This window comes from Alligator mississippiensis, chromosome 5 (genome assembly GCF_030867095.1).
Source record: "Alligator mississippiensis isolate rAllMis1 chromosome 5, rAllMis1, whole genome shotgun sequence".
Taxonomy (NCBI): Eukaryota; Metazoa; Chordata; order Crocodylia; family Alligatoridae; genus Alligator; species Alligator mississippiensis.
In genome coordinates, this window is record NC_081828.1 from 212,537,295 (window position 1) to 212,553,191 (window position 15,897).

The 15,897-nt window shown below is 44.8% G+C and overlaps 1 protein-coding gene across 1 annotated transcript in view; it reads right to left on the bottom strand.

The window, feature by feature from the left end:
* Window positions 1-14,236, bottom strand: part of LOC102570681 (vasoactive intestinal polypeptide receptor 1) — a 35,746-nt gene extending 21,510 nt beyond the window's left edge. Inside the window, exons 1-4 of the mRNA XM_019499496.2 lie at window positions 14,173-14,236; window positions 4,566-4,665; window positions 1,838-1,945; window positions 625-734 (exon numbers count right to left, since the gene is read on the bottom strand). Coding sequence (XP_019355041.1) covers window positions 625-734; window positions 1,838-1,945; window positions 4,566-4,665; window positions 14,173-14,205 — 351 coding nt within the window. The 5' untranslated portion in view covers window positions 14,206-14,236. The remainder of the gene's footprint in view (window positions 1-624; window positions 735-1,837; window positions 1,946-4,565; window positions 4,666-14,172) is intronic.
* Between the last annotated feature and the right edge of the window lie 1,661 nt (window positions 14,237-15,897).

The window sequence follows — 15,897 nt, forward strand, 5'->3', positions numbered from 1 at the left end:
TTACAATAACAAAACACAGGTGTATTACACATGGGCTCTATCTGAACCAGGACATTGTGTGGGTATGTGGATGAAGGTGCCTAGTTATAGCTTTTCCCTAATCTGTATAATAATAATGTCCTCCAAGGGGAAGAATTCTTCCAATTTCTGCTAAAGCTGATGGGAGCTGTGGTCATAAAACATGTCACAGATCTTCAGCACCTTGCAGTAAGGTCCAGAGCTTTTAGGCAAAGTGCAAAGACTTCAAACAGGAGTGACTCAAAGTACTTCCCACCCCCAAAAAGACCTATAGGTTAGTGGGTACAGATCCTCCGAGACCCACAAGCATTGATTCAGACCCAGGCAGGGCAGGGAACTGAACCCACATCTCTGACTCCTTGGAAGTATTGTAACCACTTAGCTGTTGGATAAAATAGTGGGGCAACGCTGTCAACTGCTACTGCCATGTTTCGTGCAAAGTCATGAAATCAAAGTCGATTTCCAAGAGGACTGAGCTCATCAGGTGGCACGGAAGGACGAGTGCTTAGTTTGCAGGGTCTTGGCAGGGTGTAGATTTGAGATGTTCATGACTCAAACACCTAGGGGTGCCTAGAAGCAGACATTTATTTAGGAGCCAGTACTGACCTGATCTTCAGGCCCTTTACTGGCACCTTCATCAAATCCACATGCGACAGAGTACGGTGGAAATGGTTCTGACCAATAGGATTCTTGCGTACAATTTCTCTCCAGGAAACCTGCAACAGTAACACGTACCAGGGAATGACGCATTTCCTTTAATACTGAGAAGAAACTGATTGTTCCTATTGCCAAATTTTAAGACTGATTTTATCTCCTCACTCAGATGTTTATGTTGATTTTTCACACTTATCAAATCATAGTGAATGATATGGATGTTATGCAACCCCCTCAGGATTCGGTCTTTATAGTTCAAATCAAATTGAAACAAAATGTATTCAAATCCAGATTTAACCCTGAATATTACAGCATATCTATGTTGGGAAATGCTTTTACCTTCTGTTTCTCAAACTGGAGTACGTGTACCCCTGGGGATAGGTAGGACTTTTCCCAGGGGTATGCACCTGAATTTTAATAATGGCAACAGAGCTTCTTATGTCACTAACAGATGTTCATTTAAAGGTGCCATGGGATCTGATCCTTGATCCCAACAATCACATGCATGGCAGAATCTGTGATTGTGGGATCTGTGATTTTGGGATCGGGTATCAGATCCAAATCATACCCTAATTGCCATGATCCCAGGCTTCCCCTGCACTAGCAAGCTGAAAGCTGGGTGCCCAACAATCAGCGCATTGTCAGCTGGATCTGAGACCATACTGGGACTTGAACCGGCCATGGTGAGCTCCTAACCAGCCACACATTCAGTTTACATGTTTTTTGTGTAATATTTTTGTGGCTGGTTTCCCGTTTTGTGGTACCATTTATTTCCTGAACATGTGGCCATTTTACTATTTAAGGTATGATTAAAAAACTAACTGTGCCTTAAGTGTTTTGTCTGCCAGAGGCCTTATTGGTCAATGCACAGTTATTACTGGCATTGCCATGTGTCAACACTGAACATGCAGAAACATATCCAGTGTAGGGGGTACAAGCAGCAATATTTTGCAGGTCAAGGAGTGCATGGCCAACAACACTTGAAAACTAGCACTTTAGAGAAAATCTCCAAAGGGTGCCCAGTGGCCATCTATACCATGAGAGAGTATGCCCTGTTCTAACACCCTGATGCATGAAGTATAATAACCTTTGATATCATAGATATTATAATCTGGTTTCAAAATAGAAAGGAATATGAAGAGTAAGGGGGGAAAACAATTCTTACCGTGTATATTGGTGATTTCTTCAAAAAAACCTGGGCAGGCCACTTTCACCACCTCCCCAAAAGCAGCTTTGGGCCAGCAACTTAGACCATCCCAATCTCCTGGACATCCTGCCAAGATACCCCATCCACAGTCAAAAAGGTACGTGCAGGATGTTTTGTACCCAAAAGCTTGCAAAGACAATTTTTTCCATGTCTTTTAGTTGGTCTGACAAAAGATATCAGATTTACTCAAAAAACCTTGCCTGCCCATGCAGGATGTGGCATTTCACAATGCTCTGAGATTGTTTCCGAGAAGACTTTCCATGTCTTTCTCATGAGCTCTGCAATTCTGTCCTAGCCTAGATTCTCAGTAGTATGGTCTCCTGCTACCTCCACCGCAGCTGTGCAAAGGCAAGGTGCTTTCCTGCTTTACTGCCACGTGCACAGTCTTATATACTAGTGAAATTCCCATCAAGAATAACGAGGGAGACGGGGAGGGCGGGGGGACAAAGCAGCACCACCCCACACTGCCACCACCTCCCCAGAATGGGCGGGGGGCGGGGGAAAGCTTGCCGCCACCCACCACACCATGCTGCCGCCGCTCTGCATCCGGCCCTGTGCCACCCCCACCCTCCGCTGCTCTGCATATAGCCCCATGCCACCCCCCACCACTCCATGTCTGGCCCCGCACCACCCTCCCTCCCTCCTTCCTCTCCCCCCCACCACTCTATGTCCACTGGAGCCATGCCTAGCCCATCATTCTTGACATGCATTCTTGATGCAGCACTGGCTGAAGCTATGTCCTGCTGGGAGCCATGCCCCCAAGAGCGTTACAGACAGACACACAGACACACAGACTAAACCCTTTATATAGAGAGAATTTAGCATCTGAGCTGCACCATTTCTTTTCTGAGAAACTTTCAAACATACAACTTAAAACCAACATGAACTTTGAAAAGGGAGAGTTTTTTTTTAGTTGGTAAAACAACACAAGGCAACAAAAGAAGAAAAATGTTGACAGTAATAATTAACACTTTGGCAGCATTCCCATCCTAGGTTTCGTACAGATCAGGTTAGTGGCAAATTTAGCTATATAGTCAAATTTAGCTATATAGGCCTGTTATTTCATCATTGTATCCTGTATCAGCTACACCTTAGCTGATTTGAAGGAAATGATGCAAAAGGTGAAATCCTGACCAGTTGAAATCAATGGGAGTTCTGTCTTTGACTTTAATGGGGCTAAGATTTCATCTAAGACATGTAGGAATAACCTCACATATTTCTCAAAAAACCTTACGATGGTCATGACGTGTTGACTACAGAAAAATCCCAGGCATGCTGGCATCTATGAAACACTAACTATAAAAACCGGCCCCTGCATTCTAGGCAGATACTAATCAGACACACCTTAATGCCAGAAAGATGCAAAATTTGAGAATGACTTTCAATGGCTTTCCCAAATCTCTCATTAGCACCCTAACCCCAGGGCTTTCCTTCTCTCCACTGCCCAGAAAAGCTCCTAAGAAAGCTTTTATTGAGTTCTGAGACAATAAAAGCAACTCAAAATGCAAAATTTTCAAACGTGGCTCAGGATTGCTATTTGATTGTACCCAACCTGTTACACATATGAGAGGTCTGGTTTTAAGAAAGTGTTGGGAATCCATCCTGCTAGAAACTAGGTCTCTTTAAAGTGTCTCTGGTTGGATGGTCTGAAAACTAAAGCTTTCCAAATCCCTAGTCAGGTACATTAAAAAATCTTGACCCTTGTTTTAGCCTTTATATAATACTGTGGAAGAATTGGTTTTGTTTGCTTTAAAGTTCCATTTTCAATTATACTTCGAAAATCTCAATGCATCTTGTCATGACCCAATGATTGTGTGTGTGCTTCGGCACTGCAGAATTATTTCCCGCCACATGGAGCTTTCTTTGCATGGTGCAATTCTCAGCTGCAGAGAGAAAACCCTGGTGCAAAGGAGTTCCCGCCACCTGTATGTAAATTTGTTTCCCACTATTGGCTGTTTCTAAATTATTCCCATGTGGCAGCTAGCGATTGGCTTGCTAGTCGTATAAGAGGTTTGAGCAGTTTCCGCCCAAGTTGTAGAGGACTCCACAACCATCTCGTGGAGACTCTGAGCACGCGGCAGAGTAATAGAAACTTTGTGTGTGTCTCAGAGGAGTTCGGCAGCCTGATCAACCACCAACCTCTTCCCGTCTCATTCGTTAAATTCTTAAGACGTATCTACGGTTTTGCGTGCTCGTCAAAGGTATCCAGAGCTCTGTCGTGTTTGTTTTTGCGGAGCCTAGCAAACTCCGTGCGTGTGTCTTCGGTGGAGCCTAGCAAACTCCACTTGTGTTTGTCTGTTACTGCAACTCAAGAAAGTTTTTCCTGCCTGCACCGCGACCACCTACGGTGTAAGTAAAACAATCTTTAATTAACCGCTATGAGTCCATGCCTAATTCTAGTCTGTTGTGCAAAAGTACCCACCCTACTGTTGCATGCTCCCGGCCACAGCCCGCCGCGCGCCCCCAAAAGCCTCGGACCGCTCCCGGCCTGCACACATCTGACTACTGATTGACATTAATCAATCAAAAGACAAAAAACAACCATATTCTTCAAGGCACAAATTCTTTTCCGATCATAAGCAATGGGAAAATTTCTCTTGGCTCAGGAAAGCCACGCTTGCTTTATGAAAGCTATAGGAAGACCCAAATTTGTCACGATTGGTATCATTAGTCCTAGGCCTCTTACCTTCAAAATCTGATAAAATTGATTCATTTTTCTGTAAACAGAGAGCTTCATCTTTTACCACCTGCTGGAATATCCTGCATTCTGGATGGATAGAGGCAACCTGAATCAAAAAAAATAAAAAGATAGAAATGGGTCATTAGTTGATTCAGATGTTAGTGATTATTTCCTGTGATTATATGTTTAATGAAGGTTGGGTAATTTAAAGTAACTTCCTGGGAAAAAAAGTTTGGCCAAAAAGAAGGGGGCGGGGGGCGGGGGGGAAGGGAAATTTTGAAAATTTCAAAACATTTCATTTTAACATTTTCAAAAATTTTTTTGTCACTCTGCAGATGTCAAAATGTCTTACTTTGATCATTGCAAACCAGCTCGGCTTCTCATTTTGAAACGGCATTTCTTGATAGAAAACCAATTTCAAGAAAAAAGCCCCAAATAGCCCCAAAACGAATTAAAATATTTTTATTCTGAATTAACCAAAAAAGCTTTGAGTTGATCAGAAAGGTGAGCTTTTTTGTTGTGTTTTTTTTTTACGAGATCACTGTTTTAGTTCAACCGACACAACATTTTTCTTGTATTTTCTGGTTTTTTTGTACTGATCCAAAAAAGCTGTTATTCACTCAGCTCTATCCCTAAACTGCCCAGAGTGGTTTTTAAGAATCTAGATGTTAGAGTTGAAAAAACACACCCTTTAATTTAGACTGGAAGCTCTTTAGGACTGGATCTGACCTTCTGCCCGGGATTTTAATACAACAGGTTCCCAGTTTTATTTGTGGCCTTTTGGTAGTGGTGTGATATAACGAGTCAACAACAGTTGGTCAATAAGTGAAAGGCCATGGTGCGAGGTCCTGCTGGCTGAGTGCGTGTGTGTCTGATATTTGTGGCTTGCATTATTCAGCAGGTGAGCTGTAAAACAGATGTGGAAGAGTTTTCATGAGCTTCTTAAACCATTGTTACCCTTTGGTTTCTAAATTCCGAAATAACTTCTACGTCTCTTTTTTTTTTATAGCATAAGAAGTTGACTGATGGAATAAGGACCAGTTGATGAGGGTTTCTTTTATGGGATCTTGTTGACCATAAATGCAACTTTCTCAGAAAACTGAATCCTACTTTTACTCTGGATTGTATTTTCCGCTCTGTAGACTGCTAAAAGTGAAGAATAAATGTACACCTAGAAAATATGAAGAGCATTTCACCTTTAAAGGTCCTTTAAGCAACCTACATTGTGGCCTTATATTAGCTATACCCCCTTCAAATCTGCAGCACTGGAGCATCTCTCATTGAATTCCTTTCCTCTTCTAAATTTACGTTAACATAAAGCGAAAACGAAGACGTGCGAGAAGGAGGGTTTCTTTTTCTTTTCTTTTTCTTCTATTATACTCCAGCTGTGGGTAACCTTAAATACACAAAAAAGACATCCTAAACAGCTCCTTAAAATAGTATTTCCTGTTGTTCAACAAAAGGAACCCGCTTCTGAATTGCTACCATTCAAGGCTGAACACAATGCTGCTTTTCCATTTTTTATATGGCAAAATAAATTGAATTTTGCTCCATGCTGGCACCACAAACTAACAACATTAGCAGCCATAACAGGATGATTATAACAGAAGCCCATTTAAATTAAAAGAGCACATGGAGCTGGTTGGCTGCAAACAAGCTGATTTCTTTGCTGCTTCTAATGTCTGTAACATTTTGCTGGGAGGTTTTTAGGCAAACAGCGGCAGCTCTTACCCCTGGGCTCTGCCACTGCTTCACTGGCTTCAAGTGTCACTGTGAGAGAGCATGGCTATGTGGCGCATGTACAGTGAGGGCTCTTCACTGCACATATGCCACACTCCCAAAGGGGCTGTGGCCACACCCCCGTCACCGTGATCCTGGATCCACCCACGGGTACAAGGACATGGAAGACACAAACATGGGAAATGACTTGATATGGCTTGAAAACAGGGCAGACAGAGCAACGTGAATTCACTTTTCAGTCCACTGATGCTGCATCTGAGCAGGTAAAAATGTCATTATGAAAAAGGCAGTGTTCAGGTGTTGGTGCAAGAAGCATGGGTGAGGCAAGACTTCTTGCAGGTGATGCCTTTTATTGGACCAACCGCGTGGCTGGGCTACACACAGGGACGCTTCTATGATAGACACAGGCAAGTTTTCTTCTTCAGGCCTAAGGAAGCGTGCAGTGGTACCCGAAAGCCAGCCAATGTCTAGGCATCCTTGCAGTCAGCCCAAGAAAAGATACCATTCCCAGGAACTCTTGCCCCATCATGAAGAAGTTTCAAAAAAGTCAAGTCACATTTTCTGAAGGCTGGCAATGTATTGCACACCAGGGCAGGTCATCAGCTGACACAAACTAGCATCCCTCTGTTGTAGGAGGTATGCTGATGTACATTGGGGGATGAGCTGGGGTAGTATATATTTCCTGTTCACCATCACCTATCAACCTCTAGGATGTTCAAACGCAGCCCTCGGGAGCAATAATTCGGTACGAACTGTGCCGGAGTTTATTGATTTGAATTCATTGCATGCATAGACGTGCCCCAGGAGACAAAAATAGGCCTAGAACCCACATACGCTACCCTTTTGGGGACGGCTTTACCCATCGAGGGATTATTACATAAAAAGAGAAACCCCTGCTCCTCTTCGAATGCTACAATTTAGTTGTCTAAGGCCAGAAGTGAATTTGGGGCTGTGAGCATGAGCTGACATAGGCACCTCGCTTCAACTCCCACTGGGGTTTTTCTCTTTCCAAATGGTGGAGGATTTAAGACAGACCCTTGTGTTTAGCATTTCCTGATAGCTAGTTCAAGCTTCCTGCTCAGCGAGCGAGGTTCAGTGAATCCCATTTTGAAGTACCCAACTCTCCTCGCACTTTCTTTATGGAACATGGGTACCAAGCACAGCACCATGGATCTTGTACTGGGGACATAGGGCCGTACCCAGGAAGGGTATTAGGTGTCCCACCAGTACAGGGTTTTCAGCATACTCAAGGGTAGTGGTTAACAGTGCCCATTGGCTTCCTGATCTCCTCATTTCCCACAGTACAGTGTGGGAATGGGTTGAGGGGTGGGAACACATTTCCTCAATGCTGTGGCTAAGTAGTCTACCACTCCCAAAAAGACACATCCTTGTGGGCCTGAGCTTAAGAGATCAACCTAAGGGTTGTACAAAAACCTAGTTAAGAAAACTTTCCCCCGCAATCACAGATTTGTGTCCTGACCACTGTACCACCCTTTTTCTCTGAACGAGAGATCATGGGGGTCATCCATGAAGAGGGCACGTTCAAGTAGGATCAAGCTCCATTGAGGACAATAGAAACCCTGGGATAACGTCTGGCTAAACCTGGCTTATCAGTCATCATCATAACACCAAAAAGCTGGTAGCAAAGATGATTCCAGTATTATACAAATAAAAAGGGATATGATAGGAGCCCTCTCCTTCCGCGTTTTGTTTTTTTTGTAGGATGCCAGATCACCTGCACCGTAACAGTAAGATCACAAGCAGTGGCTCCCTTGGGCTACAATCCTTTCTGATACCTTGAAATGAGGAATGTCAAATCCAGCAAATACTTGGAAGGGAGATCTGCCAAGAAGCATCTGCATGTCCAGAAGGTGTTTGCCGCCTTTCCTCAGAGCCCACCCAAAAGTAATGACTCAGGGGCTGCCAGAGTGCTGGAAGCCTTGTTATTTTGATAAAGCCTCAGAAAAAGATCTTGATAATGTTTACTCATTAAAACTCCCTTGACACTTGGAAAAAGGCAGGGAGAGTCTGTCTGCTCTCGGAAAAGTCAGGCCCCTTTACCGTGCCACCAGCACTTTTGGAAAATGCACCCCAGAATGATTCAAGAGTCAGGAATACATTTGCAATAATTAAAGTCTGTCCCCAATTAGTTACCTAGGGAAGAAAGAATTAAATTCACTGAATAAACACATCGCTTCTAAGTCCAGAAGGGATCATTATAACTATCCAATCTGACCACCTACTTAGCACAGCCCAGAAACCCTCACACAGTAATTTCTCCACCAAATCCATAAATCACTAGGTGTGAATATATTTCACAGTGCTGTTCCCTACTGGTCCTTTTTGTCAAGCCATCTGTGTACTTCCACCTCCCATATACTTTCAGATCTCACCTGAACATATCTACATATTCTCTGCCTGGGCATTTTAATTTCTCTATCCCTCTGAACAAGCTCTGAGGACCTTGTACCACATCCTTACACCATGGCTGTGTGCTATCTATAGCATACAGTGGTCATTTCCTTGGAGGATTAAACCCTGCATGGTGTTCTGAGACACAGCAAAAGCACTGCACTACATAAACTGAGTTTATTTTATATTGTGAGCCGTCTTTTAGCCCCTATGTTTTCTTAATTGCTTTCCTGGGGTATTTTATTTAGTGCACTGGCCGGAGACGTCCAAGCACAACCACTCCTTCTATAGCTCATTTTCATGAGTTCTCCAAGAAGTAGGACATTGTTCAGGATCGCATTTTTTTCATCATGCACACTCCTTTCCAACCCCTTTCTGTAACATGATGAGCACCCCTGGGGAGGAGCTCTCATTGTAGATCTCTGAAGTCAATGGCAGTCCCAGCATCAGAGAATCCCAGAAACATAAGGCTGGAAGACACCTTAAGAGGTCACCTAGTCCAACCCCCAGTTCAAAGTAGAATAATCCCTGCCTAAACCATGCTGCACAGGTTATTACAACTGCACAAGCAACCCTCTTGTACAACCCCCAGACACAATACCCTAAAACACCACAAACACCCTACCTTGCCCACAGGTAAAAAAGCAGGGGGATGAGGACACGGTCAACGCTCTGCATCCGCTGATTGTTAAAATACACACAAGATGAGGCCAGGAAGAAAACCATGCCCCCTGCTGAAGAGAAAGGCAACAAAAAAAAAATGACGGTCCATGCAGATCTGACCATTTTTTTTCACTTTGGTGTGGTTTTGGATTAAGCTCAGACCACCATCAGGATCCATTCATGTCAGCCCCTCCCAGGTGGCCGGTAGTCACTCAAACTCCAGTGCTCCCAGTATACTCCCAGTCACTCTAACTCCAATACTCCTAGTACACCATAACTCCAATACTTCCAGAATACTCCCAGTCTACTATAACTCCAATACTCCCAGTATACTCCTAGTATATTCCCAATCACTTTATCTCCAATGCTCCCAGTATACTATAATTCCAATACTCCTAGTATCCTCCCAGTATACATATGGAGCAATTTAGGGGAATTCTTTAATGGTACAGGTGTTATGTTTAGACTGTCCTAACCAGGGGTAGGTTGATCTAAATGTGTAACTGTACTGGGGTGCAGAGGGCTTAAATTACGCCAAAATGGTGCATCCACCTGAGTAGATGTACTAACTTAGACTGAGATTGGGTTAGCACAACCTAAGAAAGGGTTAACCCAATCTCACAAAGTTGTATATGTGTTCCCAGTGCAGGCCTGGGTCTGAGGAAGCCCAGCTGCTCACCTTACCATCAGCCCACCCCAGACCAGGCAACTCCCCCCACCCCTGAAGATACATCAGCCCTCTCCTGGTCTATGGTCCCTAGCATCCTGAAGCCCTTCTGAAATTATATCAGCTTCCTGGAGCTACTCTAATGGCAAAAATACTGATCCAGACTTGCAAGAGTGTCCTTGGGGAAGAACTTGATGGCTCAGTTACACAATGCCTGCACCAGGAAAATCCTCCCTGCAGGGAAATTAGGGCTTTCAGATCCCCTTACCCTGTGCTCATCCTTTGCACCAGCCACTATCTACAGAAGTGAGGGCCTCATTCTGAATCTTTGCTTAATAATCTTTCTTTGTATCTACAATTGTTACCCCTGGGGTATTTTAAAACTGTGACTGGGGCAGGGTGGGGGGGGGGAGGGTGAATGTGACATCATCTCTTTGTTAGCATATTACCATGCTGTAAAAATATCCTATAACCTCTTAACTACCATCTATAAGAATTCCCTACAAAGTCCAAAGTTTGCCTCAACATTATCTTTTCAGCAGTTAGGCTCCTAATATCCTATGACCAATGGTGTCTAATTATTTCCTTGTGCTCCCCATCTCTCTGCATCCTCAGTCTTCTCTTATACTTAAATTATAAGCTCTGCGGGGCAGTGACTGTCCTCCTACTCCGAGTTGTCATCATGTTTAGCAAAGTGGACTTTCGGTCCATAACTACAGGTTTGCTAGGCACCAAAGTAATGCAAATAGGATCATAAGACTGGAAGGGACCTCAGGAGTTCATCTAGTCCACCCCCCTACTCAAGACAGGATTAAACTATACTACTGAAGTGGAATAGTAATTCTATTGCCCCCGATTAAACCATACCACTCAAGTGGAATAGTAATAATAAACCAGTTTAAGAATAACTCACATGCACAGATCTTGCCCCAGCACCGGGGCTGAGTTGTTCTGACAAGCTTCAAACTGAATCACCATGGTGGGCTGGGTGCAAACGGTATTGGTAATACTGGCTGGGGAATGGTATGTACGAGCCAGGAGTCTGCACCTGCTCTAGATCTCTTTTTAATGGAAACATGAGTGACCTTGAAAATATGCTGACTTTGAGGCCCAGATGCAGGTGCTTTGCTTTGTTTTGCTTTGCTTTGGAAATTGCAAAAAAAGAAAGAGCTCAATGCTTAAAGCCCAGGAAAGGAAAACCATGAAAACTAGCTGAGCATTTTTAGAGTGAGAAACGAGTTCCAGCACTCAGATCTGGTTTTTAAATGGGTAATGGTCCCGTAGAGTCCGAACTCACCCAAACCATCCACTTACTTACTCTCATGAGCTGTAGGCACTGAGATGACAGGGCTTGTTTTAAAATCCCATTTACTTGCTACCTGGAAAGTTACCAAACAATGCCTCCACTTGCAATGTCTTACGTGTACTTGATCCAGAATACACCCTATGCCCTTATGTAACCACACATTTCCAGTCATCCTCTTCAGTGTGTTAATTAGGTTATTTCGGGAGTCTTTTTGACTGAACATGACAGGCTAGGGGGCATTGTCAATGTGTTTCCTCTTTTCTTCACTTGATTACCTGTGGAGTAAGACAAGCTGATTCACTGACTGCCTTGCAGGCTTCATTATAGAAGTTCCTTTTCAAGATTGTTTTTTTAAAGGTCGGTGCAATGCTGCAATGGTTCTCAATCATAGCAGACAGTATCCATCTATCTACCCATGTCTACTCACAGATATAGACACACATTTATGCAGACACACACAAGCATTGTGTATTTGGAAATACAGACGTATCAATATGCCCTGTGTATATAGATTATAAACATACATTTTAAATACATTACCTTTGGGCAAGAAAAAAGAGATATAATTCATTAGTTTGATACTAAAATAAGTAGACTATTGAATTTTCACTGGCGCTTCAAAAAATCATTATTAACCAGAACTGTACCATACCATTTAGCATACCATACTCTCCATCGCTAGAATCGGTTTCTACTGTCAAGGGGCTCGTGTAACTTTATACTAAGGGCTTGTGCTCATATTCCTTGTGCATCCACAGTGTACGTGGAGGGAAGTGTGAGGTGTGCCAGGGAAGGAAAATTAGACCCGAGAAAGAAATCGGTATGTCCCTCTGGAGGGGAATGCCCCAGTCGTGTCTATCTTTCCAAGAAATGCAATACCAATCCTACCTTATGATTCAGTAACGATCCCTTCTTGTTTCTATAATTACCTTCATTCAACTGATTCAAACAGAATTCTTTGCTCAGTAACCCTGAGAAGCGGTTTTGGCTAAGGATGCAGGCGTAGCTCAGCGAACCAAATACAGGCTTAGGAATCAGAAAATGTGGGGTTTAGCCCTGACTCTGTCCCCGTCCTGCTGTGCTTCTTTGGGGAAATCATTTAATTTGGTTGTTCCTCTGTTTTTTTTCCTGCCCTTTGTCTATCCGGACTGTAAAGTGCGTGCAGGGGAAGACAGTGTCTCTCACTGGGTATTCAAATAGTGCCCACAGAACGGGTCGCTTGAATTTCTCAGAGCTGCCGCCCTACAAATAAGGAGTAACTTGACCATCATCAAGAGCCCGCTCTATAAGGGAACAAATGCTAAATAGCACTGAGCATCCCAGGAACATAAAAGCAAATGAACTCCAACTGAAGACAAAGGGAGTGGAGGGATCCCAAGACCACAAAAGAAGTTTTCGTGTTGCATGACTGAGGCTTTGAGTCTGTTGTCCCTTCTGCGCAACTATATGTTTAAAAAATCCCTGCTGGGATAATCCTCCCACCATTCGCTTCCTGCTTTTTCTCAACATGATTTGGATTTGGGGGGGTGGGGGTCTCCCAACATTTCTCCTTCATCTACATTGCTTCTTGTCAAACTTAGTGCGGGATGTGAAAGATGAATAATGCTCGTCAAAAGTACATCCGAGGCTCCAATGTGAGTCAGAATCTGGTGCCACAAGCTATGTGGTACCTACTTGTCAATGTTGGTCATGTCTTTCCATCTGATACATATGTTAGGTTCGGTGCTGTCTGTTATAATAAGTAGAAAACTGGTGGGTCACAGATGTATATGAAGCATTCATTTTAAGCCTATACCGCAGTGTGATGCAGATGCCCCAGTTAGACTTCGAACAGCAGGCTCGGGTACCAGAGGCAGCTTATCGATGAAAGCCTAGAGCTCTGTGCAGTCTATTTTACCCTGTCCAGAAGAGCACTTGACATCCTGATCATCAGCACTGACGTGCAATGGCATATTTGAACTTGGAACCGAGGATTTACAGATACAGAGCTGAGTCCAGACGTCTGTGCAGAATGGGGTTACTGATTCCTGACTGGCCCCATAGAAAGCACAAACTATTCTGGCATTTTGGGCATGTCCACAGAGCAATTTGCAGCAAGGACTGCAGTCAGGGTAGGCATATCTGAGCTACCTTTAATCTGCCTGGCAGAGGTGACAACAGCAGCAAAGCTATAGTTATAGGGACTTCAGTGTGAGCCATCCAAGCCCACTGGGGACCCAAACCTGATCTGATAGTCAGTGGCACTGCTATCCTCACTGTTCTTGCTACCTGGCCTTAGTTGAATGAAAGCAGTCTGGTCCTGCCTTCCCCAGTGACAGCGACATCTCCTGCTTGCAGTGTGCTCATATAAAACTCCATAAAGTGAAGCCTTGGGCTTGATACTGCTCAAGGTAGCTGCATTTAGTAAGGAAGCATCAGTATATGTAGGAGGGGGGGAGGATATCACGCATCTCCCTCTTAGAAGCTGTGACAGATGCTCTCCCTGAAACAAGTCACCCGAAGATTTGCATCTGTCTTAAGCAAAATCTCAGGCTGGGGAAGTTTGGGTTTGGGAAACTCTGCTTGGCAAAGCAAAACTCTTTGGCTTTTGCCCCCTGAACCCTTTCCTTGCCTTCCCTGCCTACCTCCAAGACTATCCGAGTTCTCACATCTGCATCCCAGGAGCTAGCAGCAGCAGGACCTGGAAGATCCAGATGTGCCACAGCAGCCTGCCTGCCTCCTCCCACGCAGATGGGAGGGAGCAGTGCCCCATCCAGCTGCACAGATCCCAGAGCCAAGTACCCCCCTGCCCCTGCCCCATCCCTCCCTAGCTGCAGGGCACTTACCAGAGGCAGCAGCGGCCAGAACAAACTTAGCATCCTCAGCTGGAGCCGGCACAGCCCCCTCCACTCTCTCTGCCTTGTTGTGAGGCTGCGAGAGCTGCTTTAGCCTTTCCCCACCTCCCAAGGCCCGCCCCTGCTTTTCTTTCCTCTGGATAGAGCTGCACTTCCCTCCCCTGCTGGGTGCTCCTCCTCCCCGCTTCTAGGGGACCTGGAGAGTCCTACCATCTCCTCCCCAGCCCCTACCTGAGTGCCCACATCTTTCTTTCCAGCCCTGCAGTATAAGCTGGATCTCCCTGCATCTTGCTGCTCCTTAAAGCCAAGCCAACCTCACCTGCTCCTACTGCCCCTTGCAAAAATAGACTCCCTTTCCTCCTGAAAAGCCCTCAGTGCAGCAGCACTGAAAACTCAGCCGCTCCGACTGCGCTGGATGGATTCAAATGCATTTAAAAGTACTGCCCCAATGCAAAAAGAGAAGCCACACTCACCCTCCATGGGGGTGCGGACAGCTCAGTGCCTGGGAGTGCTTGCCTCAATGTGGCAGGTTGATGCTAGGGCTGACTTTTGTTGGACCAGGGAAGCATCAGGATCTGGCTTTTAAAGCACAGCTGGAATTTCAGCAGTGAAGTTTGGGGGATTGAGCGTGCATCCCAGTGGGACTGCAACACTGGATCTGGGGATTTCTGGCACCACTGTGATGAGACAGGTTCAGTGCAGTCAGAAAGCTAGGGGTGCTCCCTGTTGGGGTGAAAGAGTTTTTGGGATAGGGGTAAAGGTGGGTGAGACATCACAGGGTCCAGGGGCAGAGCCTAGGGGTGGCAGCAGCAGGCTGCATCAGGGCTCGGAGCATTGAGAGCCGCAGCATGGTTTGAGTTTATCTTTTGATGAATGGTCAGGAGGGTCTTGTATTAAAATTAGCAATATGGGAGTAGAACCAGCTTTTACCCAGACCTTAGGTGCTCTGTATGCTCCACCAGCTCCCTGGCCCCTACATCTTCTTTGCCCTTCTCAAGATTAGCCTAAGGTCCAAACTGCCAAAATCAGATCCTCTTATTAGCCCAAAACCTTATCCCACCCACCCCTCTTTTGGATTTCCCTGTGCCCCTGGCATTTTTTCCCTGTCAATATTTCCCTAAGCCCCAAAACCTACTTTCCAAGCTACCTGCTGAGCCTGGCATTCTCCTGCCTTGATAGGAGTTTTATAAAGTGCCAAATGCTTCTTCAGCCCATATCCCAAACACTCTTTGCCAAAGCCTTCCTGGGAACCCCAAAACCTCACCCTCTATGGCTAATTACAGACAGGCAAAAAGCCTAAAGCTGAATCAATTCAGGTTAGTCTAAACTGCACAGTTTAAATGGAAACAGAAGTGAACAGACATTTGCCTTTGATTCAGGAAATACAGCCACATGTCTGCATAGGGTTGCTAACTCTGACTGAAGCTATTCCAGGAGATTTATCTTTCCAACATGACATAATCCCATTAATTGAAATTATTTTCTTAAAATATCAATTCAAAATCTCCCGGATTGCTTTCAATAGTCACTGGGAGATCGATGCCGATTCCAGTAGACTCCCAGCCAGTCCAGGAGGGCTGGCAACCCTATGCCTGCAGCAGTTCAGGCCAAAAGCTGGAGGATGCAAGAGCCTGGCTCTCTAGTTATGTATCCACTTCCTCTTCCTACTGCCCCTGAGATCTCTTGGATTTGCTGTCCAGAATTACAGCTACAGGA